The sequence below is a fragment of the Chrysoperla carnea genome, chromosome 4, assembly GCF_905475395.1.
Source record: "Chrysoperla carnea chromosome 4, inChrCarn1.1, whole genome shotgun sequence".
NCBI classification, from domain to species: Eukaryota; Metazoa; Arthropoda; class Insecta; order Neuroptera; family Chrysopidae; genus Chrysoperla; species Chrysoperla carnea.
The window spans coordinates 62,928,559-62,956,407 of NC_058340.1; the positions used below are offsets into that span (position 1 = coordinate 62,928,559).

The 27,849-nt window shown below is 29.6% G+C and overlaps 1 protein-coding gene across 2 annotated transcripts in view; it reads left to right on the forward strand.

Annotated features, from left to right (window-relative positions):
- Positions 1–27,754, forward strand: part of LOC123299164 (eukaryotic translation initiation factor 4 gamma 2) — a 57,074-nt gene extending 29,320 nt beyond the window's left edge. Inside the window, exons 1-8 of one of the 2 annotated variants that reach the window (XM_044881437.1) lie at positions 12,673–12,934; positions 18,612–18,945; positions 19,021–19,410; positions 19,946–20,526; positions 21,445–21,620; positions 22,080–22,396; positions 22,540–22,717; positions 24,595–27,754. In XM_044881437.1, the coding sequence (XP_044737372.1) occupies positions 19,171–19,410; positions 19,946–20,526; positions 21,445–21,620; positions 22,080–22,396; positions 22,540–22,717; positions 24,595–25,532 (2,430 nt within the window). In that variant the 5' untranslated portion in view covers positions 12,673–12,934; positions 18,612–18,945; positions 19,021–19,170 and the 3' untranslated portion in view covers positions 25,533–27,754. Of the gene's footprint in view, positions 1–12,672; positions 12,935–18,611; positions 18,946–19,020; positions 19,411–19,945; positions 20,527–21,444; positions 21,621–22,079; positions 22,397–22,539; positions 22,718–24,594 lie in introns of those variants that run through there. The other variant, XM_044881436.1, reaches the window with a different exon arrangement.
- Positions 27,755–27,849: the final 95 nt, after the last annotated feature.

Below are 27,849 nucleotides of genomic sequence, written 5' to 3' on the forward strand. Positions count from 1 at the left end.
TCACCGTATTTGCAATAAAATTATCTTTATTTATATATGTGAGGCAATGAATTAACAGATGAACGTAATTACTATTCACAACTTGTATAAATGCGAAAATAGTGAACGAAAAGAGGCAGACAGCATAGCTGCTGCATATTCTTTATGGCTTTTACTTTCTAGTAGATCAATATTCGTTAGATATGTAAGTCAGTGAAAAATTTCAAAAAATTTTACTCTTGATATTTTCACTAAAAGTAGTCTGGACCACATTTTTTTAGGCAACCCATTGCAGGGATATTTGTTAACATTTTATATTTCATAAAAAATAACTTTCATTCGGTAAAGAGATGGGTGAAGGTCGATCCTAATTGGGATCTTAGACTATATGTACCCATTTGATATTGGTTCACCACATTGTGTAATGTTGCCATGGAAAATGTTCATTAACCTCCAGACTAATACTGCTCCGTAATATATGTGTTTTCTGAGAGCTCCAGTTAACTGCGTAGTATTCTCACAAATTTTTGTGAATAATATGATACATATATAAAATGTTGTTCGGTACATACATATTACTCGTAGACAATCTATTCTATCTCCCTTGTTCACTCTCTCATCAAACTTAATGTGTCTTTATTTCACCTCTATGAAACGTCTAGACTAAGTTCTTTTTTTATTATTTTATTCACAACCCAATACGTCCCTACTGCTTCGTCTCTCATCCCGTCATATGATTATTTCAAGTTCAAAGTACCATTCACTACTATGGGGTATACGGGCTGATGCTTTCAAAAGTTTCCACCTAACTCTATGACACAAAAAGCAACTTTTGTCTGAAAATTGTAAAAATTTGGTTTTATAATAAAAATAACTAAATTTTATCACTTATATGAGCAGTGGGAATAGGGTATTATCGTTAGTCAAAAATAAATCATGAAATTTGAAAAAAGTTAAAATTTATGTAAAAACATACTTAAATATTCTGATTTCGAGTCATAAAAGCACTTTTTCTTTTAAAATATTAAAATTAAAAATCGTAATTTTTAAACTGTATATCACGTGACCTTAAACGCGGGTAAGCCCTGCTGTGATGTCTTAGCGGTATGAGTCATAGACCATCAGTTAGTTCAGTGTAGACAGTTGGGTATAATATATACATAGATAAGTATTTATATTTATTATAATCAGATGTCTATGAATATATCTGTCAAAATTATTTGTGTTATTTCGTATAGTGATACCCATATTACGTCATCAAATTGGATGCCCGCGTTTTTGACAGTTTAAAAAAGGTTTAAAATTTAATTTAAGTTTTTGGCAAGAAAGCGTGTGTATTTTTCCGAAATAAATTTTTGGTGGCTTTTTATTATCAAAATCAACATTTTGAAGTACTTTTTCAAAAATAGTGGAATATCCTATTGTTTATGTATAATATATACAATGATATTTCAATAATGGGGTTTAACCTCTGTCTCGGATCATGTCTATAACAGAGGCCACTCACATCATTATAATATATACAAAAACATACAAATAAGACGCGAGGAGGTTACATATAATTGAGTCACTTAAGTAGAACAGACGTGACAGAGTCATACAGGCTAGGACAGGTTAGTCGTAGTCCCAGACCGGGATATATATCCGGGTTTGAGTCCTGACTTCAATGTAATTTTTTCGTTTCTTTGTATTTGTTTAAATGAAAACAGGTAATGTGCGTTATTTCATTTAATTCAAGTTCATTTTTTTATTTAAATAAATCGGAATCTTTTTAAAAAATCAGCCTGTATAAAATATAATATGGGGTATCTAGGGGACTCTTGGTTCAATTGTAAACTGTGTTGGGTACGTAACTACCACCACCGACGGGGAGTTAGTCGATGACAATGAACTTGAATGTCGAAATTTTCTATGATAATCTACTTTACTTGTCTGTCTAGTGTCGCCTGGAATCGTTTTTATTGACAAATTATGTCATTATATTTTTCTAATTAATTTTCTAATTCAAGAAAACAAGATTTCTTAAATTTTGGTACTAATTACTTACAGTTTGTCTTGATCATTCTTTATTTTTTCTTGACGATCCATCGAAACAGATTATCCAACTTATGGAAATTTCTAATTTGTAATAAAAAGTTAATGTTTTTATTTTAAAAATTGAAAATTTATGCAAACTTTACGTTTTGAGGAATCTAAAAACTTGTATCTGGGCGTATATCAGTATAATAAAAGTGTCGTAAATGAAAATTTTTGAATTGAATTGAATGATTTTTAATTATTAAATATATGAGATAATTCTATATAAACTTGTTTTAAACTATGTAATAAATTTTTCAAATAACTACGACTGATGACGTAAATTTAATTACAATTTTTACTTTTCACAATTAATTCACTGTACAAAATATTTATTTTATTTAGAAGAAATTACAACGTTATTTCGTTACGTCAAAGTATGACTTAATTCGAATAAGAAACTTTTATTGTTAAAATCGTTGACTTTTTGTAAAAAGATTTACTATTGGTTTAATAATTTTTAATGAATTATAAAAATTACATTATCAGTGAATTTTTTATAAGAAATTTTTTTATTTTTAGTCAATATTTAACCATAATAAATAAAATAATCAATTTTACACTCTTTTACGCTCATTAATGATGTGTACTTAATACACAAATCGTTTAGGAAGGTTATTTCATTGTCACAAAATAATAAGTTCATTAACATTTGCAAATTAATGAGTAGTTTGCCTATGTACTACATTTATCCTGACTATACCATGTGTGTTTGTACCATCTAGGCATATACATATCGGTAGTATGACAGAATACATCCGTTTAGTAATGCATCTAAGCGAGAGGTATTATATACATGTGTTGTAAGACTACAGATACGATACGACAGATCTTCTGTAGTATGCATGCAGAGAGTGGGAGTTTTGATGAACTTACTAGTTATCTGTATCTAAAAAACTCCCACTCTCCAAGCGTCTTCCAACTAATGTTCAATACATGTATATATAATACCTCTCGCTTAGATGCATTACTAAACGGATGTATTCTGTCATACTACAGATATGTATATGCCTAGATGGTACAAACACACATGGTATATTTTTGGGTAGCTGAATTGAAATTTTTATTTTAATAACAAAATACAAGACCAAATTTCAAATGATTAACGTAATATTTGCGATTAAATCAGTGACCCATAAAAAATCTTTATCATTGTGCAGGAAATCTCGGAATACAATAATGGGTGGAAAGAAGAGTATATTTATGTTACTGTAAGACAGGCATTGCCAGATAACGGTATAAATAAAATTAAGTCAAATCCTTTGTTTGAAAATCTTGCGGTAGAGAACAATAATTATTAGCAACATACATTAAATAAATTAATTAAATGATGTGTATGTGTACAACGACCGTATACGGTGCACCTTATGGGTACAACGACGCGACGCGACGCGACAAACACGCTCAGTCTGCCTGGTGTTGCACATACTCACATACTACCAGTATAATTATGTGTACATATTCATTTTATCAATAATTCAAATGACCTTACAATAATTATAAAGAAAATTTTAATCAAATATTATGAAAACCACGTTGAATAAATTTATTTTAGATTAGCAGTATAGCTGGTTAGTCAATATTTTCCGATATGAAAAAATGTTCAAGTCACTGTTTTTATAATTAATGTATTTTTATACCCTGTATATATGTAATATATATCAAGGTATACTAAGTTTAGATCGAAGTTTGTTACACTTAAAAATATTGTTACTACGAACAAAATTTTGGTATAGGTGTTCATAAAATCACACAATTAGTACATTTCCGGTTGTCTGTCTGCTTGGAAACACGATAACTCAAAAACGAAAAAAGATATCAAGCTGAAACTTCGTGTTTAGGACGTAAAAAATGAGACTTAAGTTCGTAAATGAGCAACTTAGGTCAATTTAGTCTTGAGTCTATAGGACCCACCTTGTAAAAGTTTAAATGTATAACATATTCCTTATAAAAAAATAAACAACTTTTGTTTGAAACATTTTTCGTAAACTAGTGAACTTGTGAAACATTCTCGACTGTGATGATTTTTCATACTCTTTTAATTTATAATAATGCAACACTTTCTATATTGGGCATTTCAACAATTAACTCAGTCAATTGTTTGTTTTCACTTGTATAATTTATATTTAAAAACAATTTTAAAACATGATTTTCTTAGTAAATGTTTCTGTTACCTCAGAGGCTCGATAAATGGAATTCATAGGGGTCGATAAGATTTGTTTTTTGAAAGGCTTATGCTATATTCATAAAAATTATTTCTTAATGTTTTTCTGTGTAATTAGTAGTTTTATGAAAAAAATTTGCACATGTTTTTCATTCTTACACATACTTCCTGACGTGCATGAATACCTTAATTCGAAGAAATAAACTGTGGCAACAATCGTTTTTTCAAAAAACAGACGGGGTAAAGTTTTTTTATATCCAGAGTTTTTTTCTTTAGGAATTATTTTATGGAATATTTAAATCGTTGAGAATTTTATCAATTCCACACATGACATTATCTATCTTCAAGTGCGTTGATAAGAAAAACTTCCAGTAGTTAAATCGGGGAATTTAGAATTACTTTATTTTAATTATCGGTTTTATTTTCGAGAACTTCCAAGTATGTTATACATATTACAGGAGATCGGAAGTGTTTTGCCAAACCACGCTACAAAACCCCATTACAAAAAAAGCAAATGCAGGCAATAAGATTAAATGTTCGAAATTTCCGTACGGGTTTATTACTAAAAATTCTTACCCCTTAATTTCATGGGTACAAGGCTACCTCTTTCTTCAATAAGATGTTACCATTTGTATGGTAGATAATACATTGAGAAACAATAAATAGGGACCGAATTTCGTAAACATTCCTGAAAACTTGGATTTTTGCATTAACCTTCTATTTGTGGTTCTAAACAAAATCCCAAAAATCCCTATCGATCCATATGTCTCTACAAAAGTTACTCAGGGTCAAAGGTTACTGTTATCGAAAAAACAGTGGTTATCGAATTTGTAGATTAGGAAAATTAGAATATGTTTTTTTAGAAAATTTTCTAATCTATAAATTTAATAACCACTATTTTTTCGATAACAAGGAAAAATATTAGTATAAAATAGTATTTTGTGACCTTTGACCCCCGAGTCTTTTTGTAGCAGCATACGAATCAATGAAAACTATAGAAAGTTCATGCGAAAATTAGAAAATTTCCGGGAATTTTTCCGAAGTGAAATGTCTGATTCTCTAGATTAATACTTGTTTTTTAACTCATTTCTCTTAGTACATCAATGAGTGTGAGAGAGTAAATATACATTAAGCAATGTGTATAAGAAAGATACTATTAGAGGCTTGTTTTGCTACTATTGTACTGCTATTGTTCACAAGCATGAAGGAGACATCTAATAGTATCTTTCTTATACACATTGCTTAATGTATATGTTATATGTACCTACTTTCTCACACTCAATGTAGTTTTCGATTGTTGTAGACAAAATATGGGCATTCGACTCACTATGGAAGAAAATCTTCCTTCTCCCCTCCAAAGCTAGTCAGATAATCATATTTCGTCTGCAATAAAAGTGGTAACATCTTATTGAACAATCCTGTACATCGTTTAGTGCGGAAACTACATAAATTCTTATTGGAATATCCTATAGAATAGAGAATCAAATTTACCTGTATGATTTAATACAAAAATACCTATGTCTGAATAAATTCATTCTTTCAAATATTACCCTACATTGTAAATATGTGATTTAAACTTTGTCAGATGGTACACAAAAATATGTGACCCCTAAAATATTAAGAATACATCCATTGCACAACAAAAGAATTTCATTTATGTACTGTTGTACGTTGGAATCATTTCATTTATATACAAATACATAGAACCAATCATACAGTCACAAATACACACCTGTCTTCAAATACATATTTCTGTGAATTGAATTTTTAAAAACTTTACTTATGTTTCTTGTTATCAGTCACTAAAGCACCTTGAGGTGATTTTTGTTATCTTAAATTATTCACCAATCTTGGATAAAATTTTATCAAATCTTGTAGTTTATAATAATACCATAAAAATATAAGGTTGTCGATGATATAAAAACATTTTAATTTAATTATGAGTTCATCGAAGATCCATCATTTGATGAACAGAGACGGCTATAGTATTGATGGTTGAAGAGCGATATCTATATTATCAAATTTATAAGCATCACTTGCACACAATATATTATATATTTTTGTAGTTGCGTGTAAATTTTACATTGTAAAGCCAAAAATAACTCGTTACTTGACTACAAAGCATGTATTTGGTTTATATGTATGTACCGTGCTATAAACCAAAACTTTTTTACGATACTGTAGGTTTACAATCACTTTAAATTGTGTAACGAGCAGTTTTTCAACGAAAATTGTAGACTTTAAAAATGAAATTGGTAAGAGTTCGGGCCACGAAAATAATTTTTAAACTTAGAAACTTACAAATTTACGTTGAGAAACGCTGTTCGTTTCAGAACACAAAAAATGTGGAATACAAAAAATTAACTAACAAAAATATTTCTTTCTTATCTGAATTAATTATGTTATAATATTCGTTTGTATAATCTAGTCACTATCAAGGATTCTATGGCAAAGAAAGGGTTGGTAAAAAAGAGATTTTGATCATTTCCTATGTTTTTTGATCCCTATAATCGATTTTTTATGGTTTCAAACTCGTCCACCCGGCCAATTTCCTCCCATTCATTTTTAGTAAGGTAGACAACATTTTTCCGATTGTCCCAAAAATTCGTATATGAAATGTCTATTAGTTAGGTTAGAAGTTATTAGAAGGATCTTAAGCAGTGGAAACTCTCAAATTAAATGTCACTGCTAAGGCCACATCTAGTAAACATAACTTTTCGAGTTAAGTAATTCTCTAGAGCTAAGCAGGGATCTGGCGAACGCAGTAAAATTTCATGTAAGAAAACTTACGCCTAAAGAATGCTTAATGGAAAATTAAACAAAATTCTTTTAATGGTTGTTTATAAAGAGAATTTACCTGACAAATACATACATTTTTAGTTGATAGGTACATTTGAAACATGTAAAAAGTATCTACCTATTTACTACATACTTAACTTACCTTTTAACAAATTCATCATCAAAGAACCCCTTTTTAATTTCCCCCACAGAGAAAAGTATCACTACACATGTTTAATTTATTATCTATTATAATAACACCGTACACCTTATTCTTCTCCCCTACAAGTCATTTAAAAAGGTATATTTACAAACAGATGACGTATTGTATGTGACCAACTGTGTACATATTTTAAATTTATGTTTTTAGTCTGCAATTTGTGTCATAAAAGCAGGATTTAAAACTTTTTGATATCATTAAAATTTTTTGTATAATCCTGCTAAACCCAATAATTCTGAATCGGTATCGATATCAGGGCATAAAATAATGGAAATATAGAAGATTGTTGTCTTGCTATGGGCATATCGACAGAAAATTCTAAATTTGTGTATACTTATTAGGAATATAATAATACATTAATCAAAAAAATTTGAACTCGATTGACCGTCTCTAACTCGAGTTAAATACAATTAAAGTTCGGATAATTAACATGGAGAGCATAGGAAAGGTTGCGTTTTGTTGTGTTTTTAACAAGTTTCTTAACTCTTGAAAAAAACTAGATTGAAGATATTTTCAAAAAACTAACTGAACATTCATGAATTTGTGCATGTGAGTTTAAAAAAAACCAAAACTAAAACTAATGACCGCTTCATTCTTGAGATATAGCCACTCAAAGTTATTTAATTTTTTTGTATAACAGAAACAATTATATTTAGAGTATAAGTAGTGTAAGAGAGATGTCTATTATATACAGAATTACAGATGTTTATTATCATGCTATTATCACACAGAATACGTGATAAATGGACAGTTGAGTTAAAAGCATGTTAAAATTAATACTTATTTGAGTGTGCTAAGCATATCTATACGTACATATCACTGCTGTATGATGTAGTACACTATTTTTACAATATTGTACAAAGACAACCACCTTAAGATTTAGGATTACGTTATCGATATATTTCTAAGTGACTCTGAATGATTTCATTTTATCTCTCGTTGGGTTTACGAATTCGCTAAAATAAAATTAGTTATTTTTTTAAGATTTTGAGGCTGAATAACTTATTTCGAAATTATCATTCTAATCCCTAAAATATTAAAATACATGTTGCAAAAATTATTTTCAAAATGTTTTGTTTTTATGTTTCGTTGCATCATAAAAACATTACAAAACAAAAAAGTTTCAATAAAATTTTTTTAAGGTAGTACTATCGGTAATAGACTTTGCATTCAGAATTTAATGAAACTTGGCATAGTTGTCCATTATTATATCATAATTAACCAGTTAAATTTTTAGGGACCTTCAGAGAACTAAAAAAAATATATTTTAAAGATATTTTTACATTGATCCTTATGGGAAATCACAGATTTTATTTTATTTTTCATAAAACTGGACGTTCAGATTTTCAGTTCTCTGAAGGCCTCTAAAAATTTAACTTATTAATTATGATATAAATAATAATGGACAACTATATTATTTGTTTCATTAAATTCTGAGTACTACCTTAAGAGAATTGTGAAATTTTTAGTGTGTAAACAAGAATATTGTTCAAAAGACGAATGAAATCTTGTTAAAATCAAGTACACCGTTTTATTTAAATCAAATTAAACCATTGTTATTCAACCTTGACGATAGCAAGTTCACATATTAAAATAATATATTTTATTTAAATATATTTATTATTTCTTAAACAGTATATATGGGTCTGTTTTACCTTATTTAAACTAATAGTACAAACAAATTCGTTATTCTTAATAACGGGTATTAATTATACCATGCATATATCTAATATGCAAGGTATACTAAATTTAGTCCCATGTTTGTAACGCTTAAAAATATTGATGCTATGAACAAAATTTTGGTATAGGTGTTTATAAAATCACCTATTTAGTCCATTTTCGGTTCTCTGGCCGTCTGTCCGTCTGTCTGTCTCTCAACACGATAACTCAAAAACGAACAAGTGAAAACAAACAATTGACTGAGTTAATTGTTGAAATACCATGTATAGGCAGTGTTGATAACTCTGTCACATTTCACATACATACATATCTGACATATTTAACTGATATTCTCATATAATGCGCAAGTGTTGATGCGCAGTCGTTTGTTTTTTTTGACGTCATGTAAATAACATAAGATATTCACTTTGATATTCCTATATTAATTACATACTATAAAATTTGTACCTAATTAACGCCCTCGTGGGTAAACAGTGATGTTTACAAAAAAATGTTTCAAACAAAAGTTATTTATTTTTTTGTAAGGAACATTTTTTACATTTAAACTTTTATTCTATCTCTAACGGTTTACAAGATGGGTACTACGGACCCATGACCCAATTGACCCATGTTGCTCATTTACGAACTTGACCTCACTTTTTACGTCCTAAGCACGCTGTAAAAATTTCAGCTTGATATCTCTTTTCGTTTTTGAGTAATCGTGACCACAGACGGACGGCCGGACGGCCGGACAGCCGGACGGACGGACAACCGGAAATGGATTAATTAGGTGATTTTATGAACACCTATACCAATTTTTTTTTTGTAGCATCAATATTTTTAGGCGTTACAAACTTGGGACTAAACTTATAATACTATGTATATTTCATATATACATGGTATAAAAAAGGTATCAAGCTGAAATTTTTACAGCGGACTCAGGACGTAACAAGTGAGATCGAGTTCGTAAATGAGCAACATAGGTCAATTTTGTCTTGGGTCCGTAAAACCCATCTTGTAAACCGTTAGAAATGGGACAAAAGTTTAAATGTAAAACATATTCCTTATAAAAAAATGACCAACTTTTGTTTGTAACATTTTTTTCGTAAACATCACTGTTTATCCGTGAGAGCGCAAATTAGGCGTAAATTGTATAGTATGTATTATAGGAGAATATCAGTTATTTATGTGTGACATGTATGTATGTGTAATTTGATAGAGTAATCAGCACCATCTATGCGTGGTATTTCAACAATTAACTAAGTCAATTGTTTGTTTTCACTTGCTTTATTAATGAAATTGATATTCTTTACTTGTTGAAACCCATTAATAATTTTATAGTCTAATTTTTCAGCCCAAGCTGGGTTATGTTTTTCAAGTGTAATTAAAAAAAAAAGTTAAAATTCAATGATTTGCTAAACCATACGAGTTGTTGACAGTTTTCAGAAAAATTCGTTTTTCTCAAAATTGAGTTTATGTATCGGGATAAAATTTTCCACACTTTTGTTATGATCATAACTTACATTTTTTCTAGAATTTCAACTCAATTCCTTCATTTTTCGAAAAGATTTTATCAGAGAAAGTTGAAAATATAAAAGTTTTGAGGTTATATTGCTATGTTCAGTGTTCGATAGCAGGCAAGGTCGACGCAAAAATTCATAACAAACATAATTCTTTTTTTTTATTCGCCTCAATTCGATCAATAGAAGCAGAGATATTCGAGTAGAACGTTCCAGAACCGGAAAACTCTTTTTCTCTGTTTTTTACAACGAAAATAACCTGTAAAAAAAAAAAAATAGCCTGCTCCCAAAATATTCCGAATTGATTATCAAAATCCGGTAGATTTACCCCACTAATAGCAAAAATAGAATTGCAAATGGTAGTTACGTGATGTATTACGTCAATGACATTTAAATGAAATTTTGGCTATTAAAAATTTCATGATATTCAGTAATCTTTTATTAATATTTCGAAAATAAAATATTTAATGAAATTTTTTTTTTGTAAAACACGTTGCTTTCATCTTATTTCAACGTGTTTAAATATTTTATAATTTTTATTCCTAGTACTAAATGAAATCATGCACACTAAATATGAGTATCCTGTCAGGACATTGTATGAGAAAATTGAAAAATATATATTTATTTTAAAATTCTCCGATTTCCTGTAATTATTTTATGGTTAAATCAATTTATTTATAATATCAATTGAAATGATTTTGTAGAAGTCGATGACCGTTCGTGCATGATGGACTGACTTGGCTCCCTCTCGTACGTTATGTGTGTCTGTACACCTGGTTCATTTTAATAAAACTACTTTCAAGGTCAACCAGTCACTAGCTAAAATTTAAAAAGATTTTTTTTATTTGATTTTATTTATCTTTTAGTATTATTTTCTTTATAATAACTGAATAGTTTTACCGCAAATTTTATTTTTGAGGATAATTCTTTGTTCAAATATTTGATGTGAATGACCTTAAAGAAGATATAACCTAACATTTGAATTATTATCGTTAAATATTGGGAAATTTATTTGTATCAATATTGGATTTTTTCAAACTTTATTCAATTACAAATTTTCTGTATTTGCATAGATTTAGAAATTTTTCATAAGCTTAAATCAAAATGTCGATTAAGCAAAATGGATTGTTTTTTTTTTTTAGAAACTATACTGAAAATAGATTTTCTATGAATTTTTATTTAAAACCGCGTAGAAAACCTCAATTTGAATGAATATCTTTTGAAATTTTTGGTATAGAATTTCCAAAGATAATTCGAAATTGTTGATATTCATTTTTTGGCGTGTTTTTTAATTTTTAAGAATTCGATATCTGACAACTTTTTAATTTAAACCCATTTTCAGTTAAAACTCAAAAATTTACCTTAAAATTAATTTATCGAGTTTCGTTTTTGTGAAGATATTCGACAATTTTTAACTCTAATAATTTTGGACAACCCTATAAATAAAATAACAGAAATAAATTTCTTAACATAATTCTGAATGGGAGTTAATATAAAGTTATTTGAGGGTAGAAATGAGAAAGAAGGGGTTGTTGAATTTTCAGAAAACATTGAAACATGCTAGAAGAATATTTTCAAGAAAAATTTATTTATGTCTTTCTAAGAAGTTTTACTTTTGTAGATTGTATTTTTTACGATGAAATTTTTATCGAAATGTATTTAAAAAGAGAGTTTGATGGGGGACATCATGTTCTGACATCAGATTGGACCTAGTTCTTCGCTTATAGCCACTGAAAAGCGTAGCGGAGATAAGAGTACAAGGGTCTATTTGACTAGGTGCTCTGAACCATTGCTCCGATGCTCGAGCATGGCCCGCTAACCTCCATACCCATACCCATACCTGGAATACCCTGTATAAATGGAATAAATGATTGAATTCAACGTTAATCTTATTGTTTTACGAAAATTGATAAAAATTTATCAGTAATCGGTCTAATAGACTAAAAATAATCATTCTACATAATAAATTCAAAACAAAAAAAATTGATTATCGGCATTTCTAATGACTGACACATGACGTAATTTATATAAAATGACGCTTGATAGTGTAGTGAACGATTCAGCACACACGGTTGACGACGGTATATTGAAGGGGAGCCAAGAGGAAAGCATATAGATATGATAGACGTATGATGGTAAGTCCGTCGTCGGTCGTCCGACAACACCTCGTCGTCGGTAGTCAGCTGTGTGTGTATGAAAACGTAATACATAAAAATGTGGTTGTTACTGCGCAGCTGATTTCTCAAACTTCACATACATAGATTTATATTGTTCTCTGTTGGAGTGTGTTGGCTCGAGAGTTGAGAATTGTTAACAGTCATCTTTGATAATCACACACAATCAGACCTGAAACAGCGGTCTGAGTTAAAGAAAAAAAATTTCATTTACCTTCAAATTTGACCTCTCTCAGACAAGTTTAGTTGTTGGGTGGATTGTGTAGTATTTTTTTTATACGTTAAACCGGACGGTCGAGGTCCCTCTACGACCTGATCCGGTGAAATACCGGTGTGTGTGTTTTTTTTCTCAAAAAGTTCTAAGGTAATTTTAAAAAGTGAAGCTTTCTTTTTTTAAAGTGATGAAAGTGATTTAATTATTGATCATGGATCTACTTTTGTTTTCTTTTGTGTAATAGTTATCTTGTAAATTCCTGTGTGAGAATGTTTTTCGTAATATTGTGAAATTTTTGATATGTGGAATTTTTTTTTGTTGCTGCCTAGTGTTCATTATAATTTCAAAAAATTGATGAGTAATATTGTGAAATAATTGTGAAAAAGATCATTCTACGATGGCCTTGAGGTTTTTGTTAAGTTTTTAATTCAAGTTGGTGTTCGGAATTTATTGTAATTAATGATCGGACTTGAGATAAAGCATATTAAATTTTTTTTTTATATTATGTTTTCAAAATTTTGTGAATCGGATATTCAAATTAGGAATTTTCCATCAGACACCGAGAGCAATGTTCTTAATGATTATATAAAAGGGGTTTAAAAATGACAAATTGATTTTTAAGGGAATTTTGTTTTTAATTCGTATTTTCCAGAACATTATTTTTTTGTGTTTTTCCAAATTAAAATTTAATCACATTTTAATATTTTTTGATGACGTTTGTGGTGAAGATAAATCGGTTGTGCATAATTTTTCTTTGTGTTTGAAAATATTGAAATGCTGCGGGGAGCACGGTGGGGTGTGTTCACACAATATTGTTCTCTTGGCTTTCACAACGCGTGTTGATTTTTTTGTTCATACGTGTGTTCCCATGCACTTTGTTTCGGCTGACGTCAGTTGCATTTATTTTGACATGTGACCTTGTGTTTCGAACAGAATTTATTTTATTTTTATTTTGTGTCTCCACACAAAGAAATAATATGTTTTATTTTAGTTATTTTCGAAAATTATGTTAGAAAATTAGATGCATTTATCATAGATTGTATCTTTTATTCAATGCCAATTTGAAATTCTTGCTTACAACAAAATAAGTATCAATAAAACTGGCAATTATCACCCGAAATGGGAACTCTTATAAAAACTTATTCGATTTTTCTAGTCTCATTTTTTGTAGACGCTTAATATTATCTCAATATTTCAAGAATCCCAGAAATTAACTACGCCCTTTAAAAGTTTGTCTGCTGCATCTAAAACTGATTCTCTCATATCTGTTTCTGCAAGTTATATCTAAGCCAGAAATTTTGATGGGTTTTCTTGTGGTCTAATACTGGCATAATTATTTCGGCAAGATGCCGCTTATTTTGATTCTAACTGAGCATTAAGTCCATACATTCGAAAATGACAATTATGTACACTTTGTGGCAAAAAATGCACGTGCTGTACCATTCTAAGTGATATAACTATAACATTATATGTGAATTACATGTACTGTTATAGTAATATCACTTAGAATGGTTCAATTTTTGCATTTATTTTGACTTAGAGTGTGCACTGCCATATCCGAATTTTTTAATCATTCAATTTTGTGCTTTGGTATATTTAAATAGCGAATATCTGTAGCGGATTTCACGATGAATTGAAAATTAAAATAATTCTGAATCGACTGATTCTTCTGATTAGAGTCAATTAATTGAACCGTTTAATTAAAATAGTTTAATAGTTGATTTAAGGTCACAAACTGCCTCTTACGATAATTTATTACTATCCAGTTCAGCCAATAAAATATGATGCATATAATTTTTTGTTACAAATTGTTTATTTTATGATCACTTCTAGTTTTCTGATAATGGCCCAGTTCCAAGAATTATAACACATGAATGGGAAAATATTCTGATTAATATTTCAATTTTTATATTCCATTTTAATAAAATAGAATTTATTTTTTAAATGAAATCTATAAAAATGTATTTATATTTTGAAGTACGTTGAAATTAGGTCACTAGGTGACCTAACCGCTTATACAGAAGATAACAGAATTTATTTTATTTTATAAAAATTAATTTTTTTTTATTTCCTTGAATGAGAATTAATCAAATTTATCTTATCTTGCAATTTTCTTGATATTCAAAAGATGCAAGGTACGCAAAATTTTAAGAATTTTATATAATTTGATTTGAGTTGATTTGATTTTGATTAATTTTATTTTGATTAGTATTTATCGATAAATTATCCAAGGTTGTTGCAAAATTTCGTGTCTTATTAGGCCTAAAAAAATCAGTTGAAATCTACAGCGTTATTTTATATTAATAGATTTATTTAAACTGAAAATGTTGACTCCGAAAACTTAACTTTAATAGCTACTGGCTATTGCGAGGATTCAGAATGAAAGATATTGATTGTAAAAATTCGCAGTGTTATTTTTATTGTTACTTATACAAGAGTTGATAAAATTCCCCAACTTAGCTTATTTTAGGGAGGGAGGAATTGAATGATGAACACCAATATACCATTCATAACTATGCATGTTTACTGAAAACTAAATTTTAATAAAATTTCTTTTGAAAAAGGCCGACTTAAGGAGGGAAAATAACGTAATTGTGGTCTTGCAGGAGATAATCATAGGCACTGACTTGAAAATGATCCCCGGCTATTGCACTTGCCTCTCAAAAAAAGAAACGGACTTTCTTTATAAGCCGTCACCCAGCTTTTGTTGGACAAGGCTTTTTCATTTAGATCAGTCCTTTTTTGACGAATTCTGACGTGTCAAAATTGTTAACACCAAAATCTTTTTGCCGATATTGTACAACTATTTGGAGGCCGAACTTTAAAGAGTGATTTTGGATACTTTTTTTTGTTTAAGGTCTTGGTGTTTACATAATTTTGCTAGCTTTGTCAAACAGCAAAATGGCAAGCAATGAACTCAAGAAGACTATTTTTTTGTTGTATTTAAAAGATGTGAGACAGGCGTGCTTAAAAGTTCAGCCAATAGAATTTTCGCAGTCAAATAAATCCGTTCACTGAAATACTATTTGTGTTTACATATTTTGTCTAGCTTTTTAAATCAGTAAAATAAGCCATGAGTTCAGGAGAACAATTTCTTTGTTGTAATTAGAAGATGTGAGGCAGGTGTGCTTAAAAGCTAAACTAAAAGAATTTTTACTCTCAAAGCAATCTATTCACTGAAAAACTATTTGACGAAATACTAATTATTGCTATCAAAAGAGCCAGTCTGAGAAAATACTTCAAGTTGAACATCACAATATCACAACACAAAAAAAAAGTATATTTCCAATCTTTGTGTTGGAGTTACAGACTTGTGTTGACGTCACACTTTGTATTTTCTAGATTTCTATAAAATATTTTATTTTCTTCTCTTAATCAATAATAAATAACTGATAAAATATGTTTCTCATGAATTTTAGTATCACCTCAGAAAACGTGATTTGTTTTCTTTGATAAAAATACGTATTATAATATTTTACATAACAGAGAAGAGAAACAATCTTTCTATTGAGATGAGTATAAAGAAATAAAAAAAATTGAATAGAAAATCTTAATTAAATAAAAAGAATACATAATAATAATAATAATAAGTATCACTGACGTCAAAATCTAATATTCATTTCATAAGTTTATTTTCAAACGCATACAATAAATTCAATTCTGAAAATTGATTTCCTGTTACTGTTTAATGTTCACTTTCTTCACTAACAATTAGTGTTGGAACGAATAATTCTGATTTAAATTTTTTTTTTTTTTTTATGAAAGTCCTGAAGTTAAACTCAAGTTTCATAATTTGGTTAGACAGAAAGTGATTTCTCAACTATTGCACTTCTGGTTAAATAGAAGACAGCGATCTACCAAAGTTAGAATGAAATTTTGTGAGAGTTAAGTTCAAAAAATTGCTCTGCATACAGTCGAAAAACATGCGAAAAATATTTCTTAATTCAAATTAACGCAATTCATAATTACTTTGAGTTAGGTTATGTTATATTGGCTGTCCACGAGGTTCACATATAAAATGCTTTGTCCTGAATGAATGACTGACTAACGGATCATCGAACAGCCTAAACCGCTAATCGTAGAAACCTGAAACTTGGAGGGTGTGTTCTTTGTATGAAGTAGGCATCCGATAAGAAATTCAACCCATAAGGGAGATGAGACATCGTAAGTCATGCGAAAGACAATATGTCACATGTTTGGTCACTTGGTGTCTTCAAATCAAACGAAACAAAGAAAAGTGAATCAAACATTTGAATAACAACCCTAACACAATAATAACTAAAACTGAACAAATTATATATTTGAATCGCCTATATAACTTCTTCATTTATTTTATTCATTAGGTCCGTCTTACTTTTCTTTTATTTGTCCGTCCGTAATTTTACGTGTGTACACGAGAAACTAGAAAGAGAAGTTATATGTTCATGACTAAAGCACGTGTTGTTTCTATATTGACAAATCCCGCCTACATAACGGAATAATAAACGCCAGCGTGTCACAACAGTATATGCAAAATATATTCATATATATTTTTTGTGTGTTATTCATAATTACATACTTCGAATTTAATCTCGAATATTCTATGTATTCTATATATTCTGAAAATTGTTTTCGATTCAATTACAAACATTTCTGATAATATTTTTTTTTTTAAATAGTTAGATGGTTTCGAAGAAATTGTATGAAAATTTAATATTATTCTAGAAAATCATTGATGTAGATATTTAAATGTGGAAATTACAGTGAAAAGCTTTTAACCTTCTTTTCGAGAATAAATTAGATAATTTATACTTTTAAATAAAGTTGGGAGAAATTTTATTCAAAATGTTTCAAGGTTTTGTCTACATACATTGTTTTTTACTATTTTATCTTTTTATCCAATTTCTCAAGTTCTAGAGATGTCGAATAGTTAATTTAATTACACTTTCTTTAAAGTTTTCTTAAAAAAGAAACAACAAAATTTCGATAAGATGTTAAAGAGAAACGCTAAAAACTTTTGAAAATATCTCATGTCATGCTCCAAGTAAATAAATAGTAAATTAGGCATCTAGCTAGTCTCTTGGCGGTATGACTTTAGCCTAAAAACAAGGAGCGAGAATGTAGAAAGGTTTACTCGTGAGTTCTTGGTTTCCCTACCCAAGCCTCATCCGACTTCAATCCTAATTTATATCCTAATCTAAGGAACAAGAGACACGACGATAAACACAGACAAGCTCTAACTCATCTTTATCGAGATTCTTCGCGTAGTGAATTTATAAGTACGTGTAGGAAGCATAGATTTGCCCCAAATTCGGACTTTTGAAAAATTTTTCATATGGGATAGGTTCTATCCACATGAAGTATTCTTCGTAAGCTTGTTTCAATCTAAATTTATGGTTAAAATAATAAAACTGAAGTTGAAAGTTGGAACTGTGATAATTATATTTAGCTCTAAAAAATCCGAGTAATAGTTGATCATAGATCTGGCTTTTTGGAGTTCAGGCTTTCTTGGGCAAAAGTTGATTTGTTGCCGACTTTCACCATTTTCAAAGTTATAATTTTCGACAAAAAAAATCAACAATTCAGCTTTTGCATCGCTGGCCTTAATTCTTACATATCGTTTGTAAGATCTTGAATATTATCTTAAACATGCATTTTCTCTGATACATGGATATTGCAAATTTCAAACATTGCAAACAAAATTTTTCGGCTAACACAAGAGACTTCAAGAAATTAGTCATATTTGTATGTTGAGCGTGATTGAGAATAGATTGAATGTTTTATGATAAAGATTAATTTAAAATTTTAACAAACTTACTAATTTTTCTTACTTTTTTTTCATGTATAGAGCGTTTAGGCCGCTCTGCTACTACGCTCTCTCCCTGGTGACTGAAGTGTGGTTAGCAGAGCTTGGGACGTCGGTGGCACCAGACACACTAAACCACACGTCTTGAGCAAGTAGTGTAATTGCTGTCGTAGGAGGTATTCTAGGCCGCTTGCCACCCGCCAGCAGCAAGACGGAGTGCCCCGTAGAAGGGAGCAGGGGGCAAGTGGGGCCACTAGCTCGTGCAGCATCGGGGGCAAGGCCCCCCGCAGCCAATCGAGCCTGGGTACCCCCGTCCACGCTCCGACAACAGGATGGTCTTTCACCCGAATCTAGCAATGATCTCGTATATCGAAAGGTAAGTCATTGTTTCAATTCAATATAAACGAATCTATAGAAGGTAATTTTTATATAATTTTTGTGTGTGTTGTAGGTTCGAGGTATTCTCAACAAACTTACACCAGAAAAATTCAAAAAGTTGAGTAATGATTTGTTGGAAATCCAACTTGACTCGCAAAATATACTCAAGGGTGTTATACTACTTATATTCGATAAAGCACTCGACGAGCCGAAATACTCGTCTATGTATGCGCAGTTATGCAAGCAAGTATGTAAACATTTGTGTAATCTCAAACGAAAAGAATCTAACGAAGATGACACGACATCCTGCACTTTTCGAACAATGTTGCTTAACAAATGTAAGGAGGAATTTGAGAAGAGATCAAAAGCGACAGAAGCATTTGATCTACATGGATCAAATATGTCTCCAGAAGATGAGGAACGACGGCAAATTGCCAAACTTAAAATGCTTGGAAACATTAAGGTTAGTTTTTTTATCCTATAAATTCTTTAATCGATCAAAAAATGAATGTTCTTCAACGAAATAATTGGTTGCTATACTTATTTGTGTTGAATTGACAATTGTTTTAATTTTTTGGAAAAATTGATTAAAGTGGGGCGAAATTCGCGAGTGAGCCGCCGTAGATAACATATCGAAGGTCTGATTTGATTTTCATTCTTCGAAAATAAATGTTGCATGTTAGTTGTAAATTTTTTTGAGGTTTGATGTGGCCTAGAATGTTAAAACCTTTCGGTGAAATGGTTGGTTTAATGTTGGGACCTTGATTATTCTACAATCGACTCTGTAGATTTCTACAGGTACCTAATATCTTAATTAGAAGTCTTAACGTTGTCTTCCATTCCACTTTCATACACGCTTGGCTTTTAAAGGTCCAATAATTTTCCATCAAAATCTTAAAAATGGTTGTCTTTAAGGCCTAATTTGTAACTTAACTTCAGTCAAGTTTAATCCTAACCAAATTGTTGTTTGAAAAGTTAATACTAAATTTTTTTTATAGTTTATCGGAGAGCTTGCTAAGTTGGAAATACTGGCGGAGGCAATCTTACATAAATGCATTCAACAGTTATTGCAAGACACACGCAGACGCTATAAAGATTCTATAACACCTATAACGGCTGATCATTGTGAAGATCTTGAATGTTTATCACAAATATTACGAACTTGTGGTCGCATCCTAGATACAGTCAAAGGACAGTTGTTGATGGACCAATATTTTGAACGTATGACGGTCCTTGCAAACAGTCCTGAATTACCACCACGAATAAGGTTCATGTTACGTGACGTTATCGAGTTACGACTCAATAAATGGGAACCACGTAAAGCAGTCACTACGGAAGGTCCAATGCCAATCAATCAAATTCGGCCAATTGATGACGATGGTCGATCCGTTTATGTGAATCGTGAACGACGTGGAGATCGTGTAAATACAGATCGCGATATAAATGATCGTCCTGGTGGTGGAAGCAACGAATTTTTCAGATTCCCAATGAAAATGCGTAATGAATTTAATGATGTACTAATGGGATTATCGTCGTTAGGTACTCCAAGCAGCACATCTCTTATACACGAAAAATTTAAGTAAGTATATTTACCAAATTTACATGATATATTGTTTATTAGTACTGGATCTATGTTAAAATAAATGGTCAAGGAATAAATGGTCAAGGCTGTTTCTCGTTGGACTTAAATATGCGCTGTCTGAAATTTATTCCTCCAATTTTAGTACAAAAAGATAATTTTTCGATTTTTAACAATCTTCCATCCGAATGTTCAAGCCTCAAAAACCTTAAATATCACAAATCGTTAAAAAATGCGGATATGAATTTTATTGCATCTTGTTCAATTACAAATTTAGACACTACTCAACACAGCGAACATTTCATTTCCGCTTGGAAAATCGTCGTATATTGACTTTTCTTTATTCTAGGTTCATAAATTCTTTCTCCAAATTGACCTCTGGCGCTTAATACCTTCGTTTAGGAGAGTGCTAAAAATTGCATACATTTCGATTCTAATATTATCGAGATAAATACTTTTAAATTTGTGATAGAAGGTTAAATTCGAGCAGTAGTATCTTGAGCCCAGGGCAAAAATTAAAAGTAGCGAGTTTTTTTAGAAGTCAATAATTTATTTAACAGTCTATTAAAAATTATCAAGAATCTTTGAGTTATTTTCAATGTTCAAACTCTTACGCCATTCGCTAGAGGAAAAACATATATAAAATTTATCCGTTTGTGTAGAAGTACAGCGTTTTAATAAAATAATCTTAAAAAGTGATTAAAATTCAGCATTTCGAGACCGTTAGTGCAATTATGAAATATTGTGGTAACGTTTTATTTAAAAAAATGCTAGAAAAAGTTATTCTGAACCATTGGGGTATTATTTTCAATTAGTATCACGCTCTGATATGAATTGCACAATTATATTATAAAATGAAAACCGTAGTTTTTAAAGTCATACATATTTTGTTAATTAACCGTAAAATTTTTGTTTTAGTAATTACAGTCCAAATGGTTTCGGCGGAAATCGCGATCAAGGTTTTCGTGGTAATCATAATCAAAGAAGTGGAAATTTCAACAATTATAACAATCAACGTGGAGGCTACAATAAGCATAACAATAATCAACATGGCCAAAATAATATTTCCCATAATTCACAATTTAACAATAATGGTAAATATATTTTTTCTTCATCTTAGTTTTCGAAGAATTTTAGATATATTACACGCATTTTGAGACCGTTGATACAATTTTCAAATATTGTTAGCAACGTTTTATTTTGAAAAAATGCTAAAGAAAAATTTAGACATTCTGAACCATTGGGATACTACTTTCAATTAGTATTACGCTCTGATATGAATTTCACAAGTTTTTCGTAATTTGTAAAGGTGAGTTTTGAATAGCGCTCAACTTGAACGTTCAGTAATGTCAAACTGACAGTAATTGACTGATGACTCTAGCTTTCAATGAATATCATTTCGAATATTTGCTAATCAAGGTGGAGGCGGTTATTAAGATTTTGGGAGTATATAGGCCATGAAATTTTCACCTTAGAAGTTATTTTTATCATGCGATTTTATGTATTGAAATTTTTTAATATTTAAAAAACAATTTAATTTTTTTAAATTACAGCATCCAATAAAGAAGTGGCACCTCGATTTAAAAAGAATTATATTTTGGCAACACAAAGTGCACAAAGTTTTGGTGATCTAGAATTGCGTCCAGCTGCAAATTCAATGTTATTCAAACAAACAAATATAAAACCAGTGATGTTACCATTAAGTAGTGGAGGTAATCGTGCTGGTGATAATGTACCCCCGCAAATAACACCGCCAATGATGCAACCACCAGCACCAACGAAAACACTACCAACACCGGTACTAAAAGAACCGCCATTAATTATCAAACAACCATCGTTAGAAAAACCAAAACAAACTAAAAAAGACAAGGTAAAATTTTATTTCGATTTATGAATTGGAATTGTATGATTTGCTTCAATGATAGTTTTCTTGGTGATAACATTTTATGTATAATGAATAAAAATAAATTAATCTATTCAAACTAATATGACTAAAATTTCTATTTATTTTAGGGGCCAAATAAAGAAGAAGTACTGAAAAAATTATCAACATTGTTAGATGAATATCTTAAAAATGACAGTAATGCCGCATTATCAGAGGCAATTAGTTCATATAAAGAACATAAGGTTCCGGAAAAATTCGCTAAAGATGTTGTTCTAACCATGTTTAATTCAGTCATTGATAAACAAGGTAAAATTTAATAATTTAATTTAACTTTGTGCATGTTCTTCTAAAAATTTTCCGAATGCATTATGAGACCGTTGTTACAATTTTCAAATATTGTAAATAACGTTTTATTTTGAATAATGCAAAAGAAAATTTCGATATTCTGAACCATTGGGATACTATTTTTAATGAGTATGACGCTCTGATATGAATTTCACAATTTTTATAATATATAAATTATTAATTCGTTTCGTATGTATTTGTGCTTGCGAATCACGCAAAAATAGGATATTATCGTTAGTCAAAAATAAATCATGAAATTTGAAAAAAGTTAAAATTTATGTAAAAATATACTTAAATATTCTGAATATGACTTAAATTTCGGGTCATGAAAGCACATTTTTCTTTTAAAATATTAAAATTAAAAGTGGTAATTTTAAACTGTATATCACGTGACCTAAAACGCGGGTAAGCCCTGCTGTGACGTCATAGCGATATGAGTCATAGACCATCAGTTAGTTCAGTGTAGACAGCTGGGTATAATATATACATAGATAATAAGTATTTATATTTATTATAATCAGATGTCCATGAATATATCTGTCAAACTTATTTGTGTTATTTCGTATAGTGATACCCATATTACGTCATCAAATTGGATGCCCGCGTTTTTGACAGTTTAAAAAAGGTTTACAATTTAATTTAAGTTTTTGGCAAGAAAGCGTGTGTAATTTTCCGAATTAAATTTTTGGTGGCTTTTTATTAGCAAAATAAACATTTTGAAGTACTTTTTCAAAAATAGTGGAATACCCTATTATTGAAGGTTTTTTTTTTTTTAATTTAATGTTGTCAATAAGGTCCACAGAAACTTGTAATTTGACGCTACTTCTAGAAATTATTGATTGTCTATCCTGATAATTAATTTCCCGTTAAGTTTTATTTTGAGTAAATAAAGACGATTACACAAATACTTAGTCTCATATGATTTATCGTTTTGGAAAATTTTACTTTGTTTGACGGATTCCATCTGGTGGGGTACACAAATTTCAGTGTTATTTTTAAAGTTTTGGCACAAAAACATTGGCCAATCTATTGTTTCATTTCTACGTTATCTCAGTTACTGGATAAAATTAGCAACATAGCTTGCATTTAGGAAAAATTTATTTCTATTTAAATCGACATGAACAATTTGAAAGTGCTTGTATATTTATTACTTTTACGTATCGAAATCGCTGAATCTGTTTTAATTAAATTGACGTGACTTCCGTTTTTTACACGAATAAAATAAGTTTTTGTCACGAATAATCGTTTTATTCTAAAGGAAAATCATACTAATATGCAAATGTGAAAATGGGGAAAATAATAACTTTTTACGACAAAGTCAATGAATGAAATTAATTTTCGGAGTCATATAATTTTCATTATTCGGGCGAACATAAGTGGTTTAAATTCTTTCCTGTTAGAATCTAAAACATAATCCGCCAAAGATTGCTTACATTTTCACGCAGTCACAGTGTTGCCAGATCTCCGGTTAAAACGGTTGATCTACCGTGTTTTATTGTTATACTTTTTTTTCCGTAATATACCTTTTTTTATTATTTGAATGGCACATTTATAATAATGAAGAATCATACTAAGCCACTATCTTTCGCGTCTCGGCGGATATATTTTGAATTTTAATTTTTAATAATTTTTGTAAGAGTCTACCATCTTTTATTCAAAATAGTCTGGAAACACTGCGCAATCATCCACTATGCTCTGTATTGAGCAAGCAATTTTTATTTACTTATTTATAGTTTTCTTATCTCCCAATTTTCATTTAATTATCCATTTGACTTGTCGATTAATCAATGAAAATAAGATGTGATAAATTTGACTAATTAATTTTTGGTTGTTTTCAGATTCTGAAAAAGAAAAGTTAGTTACATTTATCGCAAATTTAAGAAAAGAATCATTATTAATGTCAACCGCTTGTTATGATGGCTTAAAAGCATTATGCGACACCATACCGGACAAAGAAGCAGAATATCCACGTATCACATCATTAGTGGCATCTATAGCCGCTCAAGGAATATTAAAGAACTTATTTACATTATCAGATGTGGCTAATTTCACTGAAAACGGTGCACATTATCCACTATTTTTATTGGTATTACAAAAAATAAATAAATTACGTGGTAAATCCGATCTAACAAAAATATTTAATGAAAGTAAAGTGAATTTGTTAACGCAACTACCAGAAAGTGAACGCACTAAAGATCGTTTAGCGGAAATATTAGAAGATCGTGAATTAACATTCTTATTCCCATTATTACGAATTCAAGCTGAATTATGGAAACAACTACAAGCTGATCCAAATCCACAACAATTCTATAAATGGATTAAAGAGAATTTAGAACCTTCAAGTCATACAGATCCTGGATTTATAAATGCATTAATGACCGTATTATTAAAATATATAACACAAGAGTCGACATTACGTGAAGGTTGTGATCCGAATGTGTTACCCGACAAAACTTATATTGATAAGGAACGTATGTTACTTGAGCGTTACAAACTTGTATTGAAAGCGTTCCTAAATGAACACGTTGATTTACAAGTAACAGCTGTATACTCGTTACAAGTATATTGTTACTCAACACATTTCCCAAAAGGTATGCTTCTGCGTTTCTTTATTGCCCTTTACGAATTTGAGGTAATCGAAGAAGAAGCATTCTTACAATGGAAAGAAAATGTAACGGATGTATACCCTGGTAAAGGTGAAGCTTTATTTCAAGTACATAACTGGCTGTTATGGTTAGAAACAGCAGAATCAGAAGATGATGAGGCTGAAGATTAAGAATAGACCACAATCACAACAATTTGTCGTCGCAAAATTTCTGTTGGGTTCTTGATACACCTCCTGCTCCTATTTGGGGTAAGTTTTTTTTAATAAAAACAAATGGCAGCGTCGTGATCAACAACTTTCTCGTCGTCGTGATGAACTCTTGATCTCGAAACGAACGCCCGAGTGTTGTCTGCGTCGGTTATTTTTTAGTCAAATCACTAATTTTGATGATCGGTCCTAAAAAAATATGTAGTTTAAAGTATTATTAACAAGTTTGTTATTATTTAAAAAAAATAGTTAACATTTTGTGAGAATCAGTGCACGTGTTTTTTTTAATTATAATCGTTATTAAAACTCGTCGTTCTCTCATCATCGAACTTTTTTCATATATTATATTATATATAAATCGAACTTAATCGAAACAAGGTTCGAAAACAAAATGCTGTTGTCTACACGTCGTGGTATATATTAGTTAAAAAAAATGTTAGTTCTAATTATTTTTAAATCAAAAATATTTAATAATCCTACCATCCATATTAGTAATCTGTCTTCTTTAGTTTGTTCTTTTTATAATTAACCCAATTCTCCCTCCATTTCTTTTTCTAAATTTAAATCAAATTTTCGACATCCTAAAAATTTATTTTTCTTGTAAATAAATATCACAAATGGCTATTATCAATTTTATATCAAATTAATCGCATCGGGGAGTATTTTAGTTTAGAAAAAGGAATGGGAGTAAAAATAACGTATTTTAATTTTGCCTAGAAAATTATTGCCTATGTTTAATTGCATTAAAAAAACATTCCTTGATTCTAAATCTAAAATACATAATTAAAATTCGAAAATTTGATTTGATTTCCAAATCCTAACAAAAAAACTATGTTAATTCACAGTTGCTTCCTTCGTAAATCAGGATATATAATAAAATAAAAAAACATTACACAGTGTTAACTGAAATACACTATAAAAGTGTCAAAAAAAAAAGTGAAAAATAAGAAAAACAGTAAAAAAAATATGGATTGCGTAGAATAGTTTTTAAAAAAAAATATAGTAAAAATTTTTCAGTGAACACAGTGTACACAAAATAATGTTGCCTGTCACACACAGAGAATTAATGTAAATTTTAGATTTTTAATTATAATAATATACATATTTTTTTTAAATTTTCCAATTTAATTAAAACAAAAATCATCCATAAAAACACAAACATATTCCATCGAATTTCTTTTGTTAAAAAAATATATCATTTCTTTTTATAGCAAATGCCCAAAAACCATCCTTTAAAAAAATATTTTGTGTGAAAAGTGAACCATTATAAATGAATAAAATTACAAAAAAAAAATGTTAAGTAAAATTTTGCTGGAAAAGTCAATTTGTTGTATGTCCATTGTATGATATGAAATTGTGCGTGGAATAGAGAAAACTTTTCTAATATAAAACTGAGGTTGTTTTTTCTTATTGTTTGGACTGTGAATTATTTTTCCTTTTTGTTTTGGATTTTCGATCACCACTCAACTAGAAACATCGTCGTGTGCTTTGAACAATATGATGCCAATAAATCAGTGCTGCGAACAAAATGGTAACGCGCTGAGCTGTATTTTTATGAACGCTCAGCTTAATTTTTTTGAAATAAGAAGTACTTTTTTGATTTGTTTTTGCTCATTTTATTTTGAATGTTTTTTTTTTTTCTGCAAGTGTTTATACAGACAAGTTGAAAGAAAACTATTTTCCGTCATTTTTGTCTAACTTTATTAAACGAAGATTTATGCATTTTTAATTAAGACTCAAAAAAGATCTTTGAAACTTTTGAACTCAACAAATTTATGAAAATTACACAACTGTTTCAATTAACCTAGAAAATTTAAAAGAAAATGTTAGTAGAAAAAATTAGGATAAAAAAAGTAATTATGCAGCAGCCACCGTCTTCCTTTTCAGCCTATAATAATTAAAGAGTCAATTTTTCAAAGATTTTTTCCAAAATCTTATTATAAAAATGTTATTAAATCTAGAAAAATTTTAAATTATAAGTTATGAAAGTACAATCGTTAAACAAAAGTTGATGTTATAGTTTCATTCCAGATTTTTAGTACATATTCTAAATTTGAATTTTTCTTTTGTCTACGAGTGTACAGAAGTATTTATCATTATTCTACCACCCCGTCATTATGTTTACAACCAAAAGAAGAATATGTCAAAAAATAGATGTTATTTTGAATAAAATGAGTAAACAATTACAATTTAGTTTAAATTATAAAAATATTTCTTTTTAACGTGGGCCTATCCTTCTGTAACAGTCGCATGGTTAATGGAAATTAGTCTTGAAAAAATT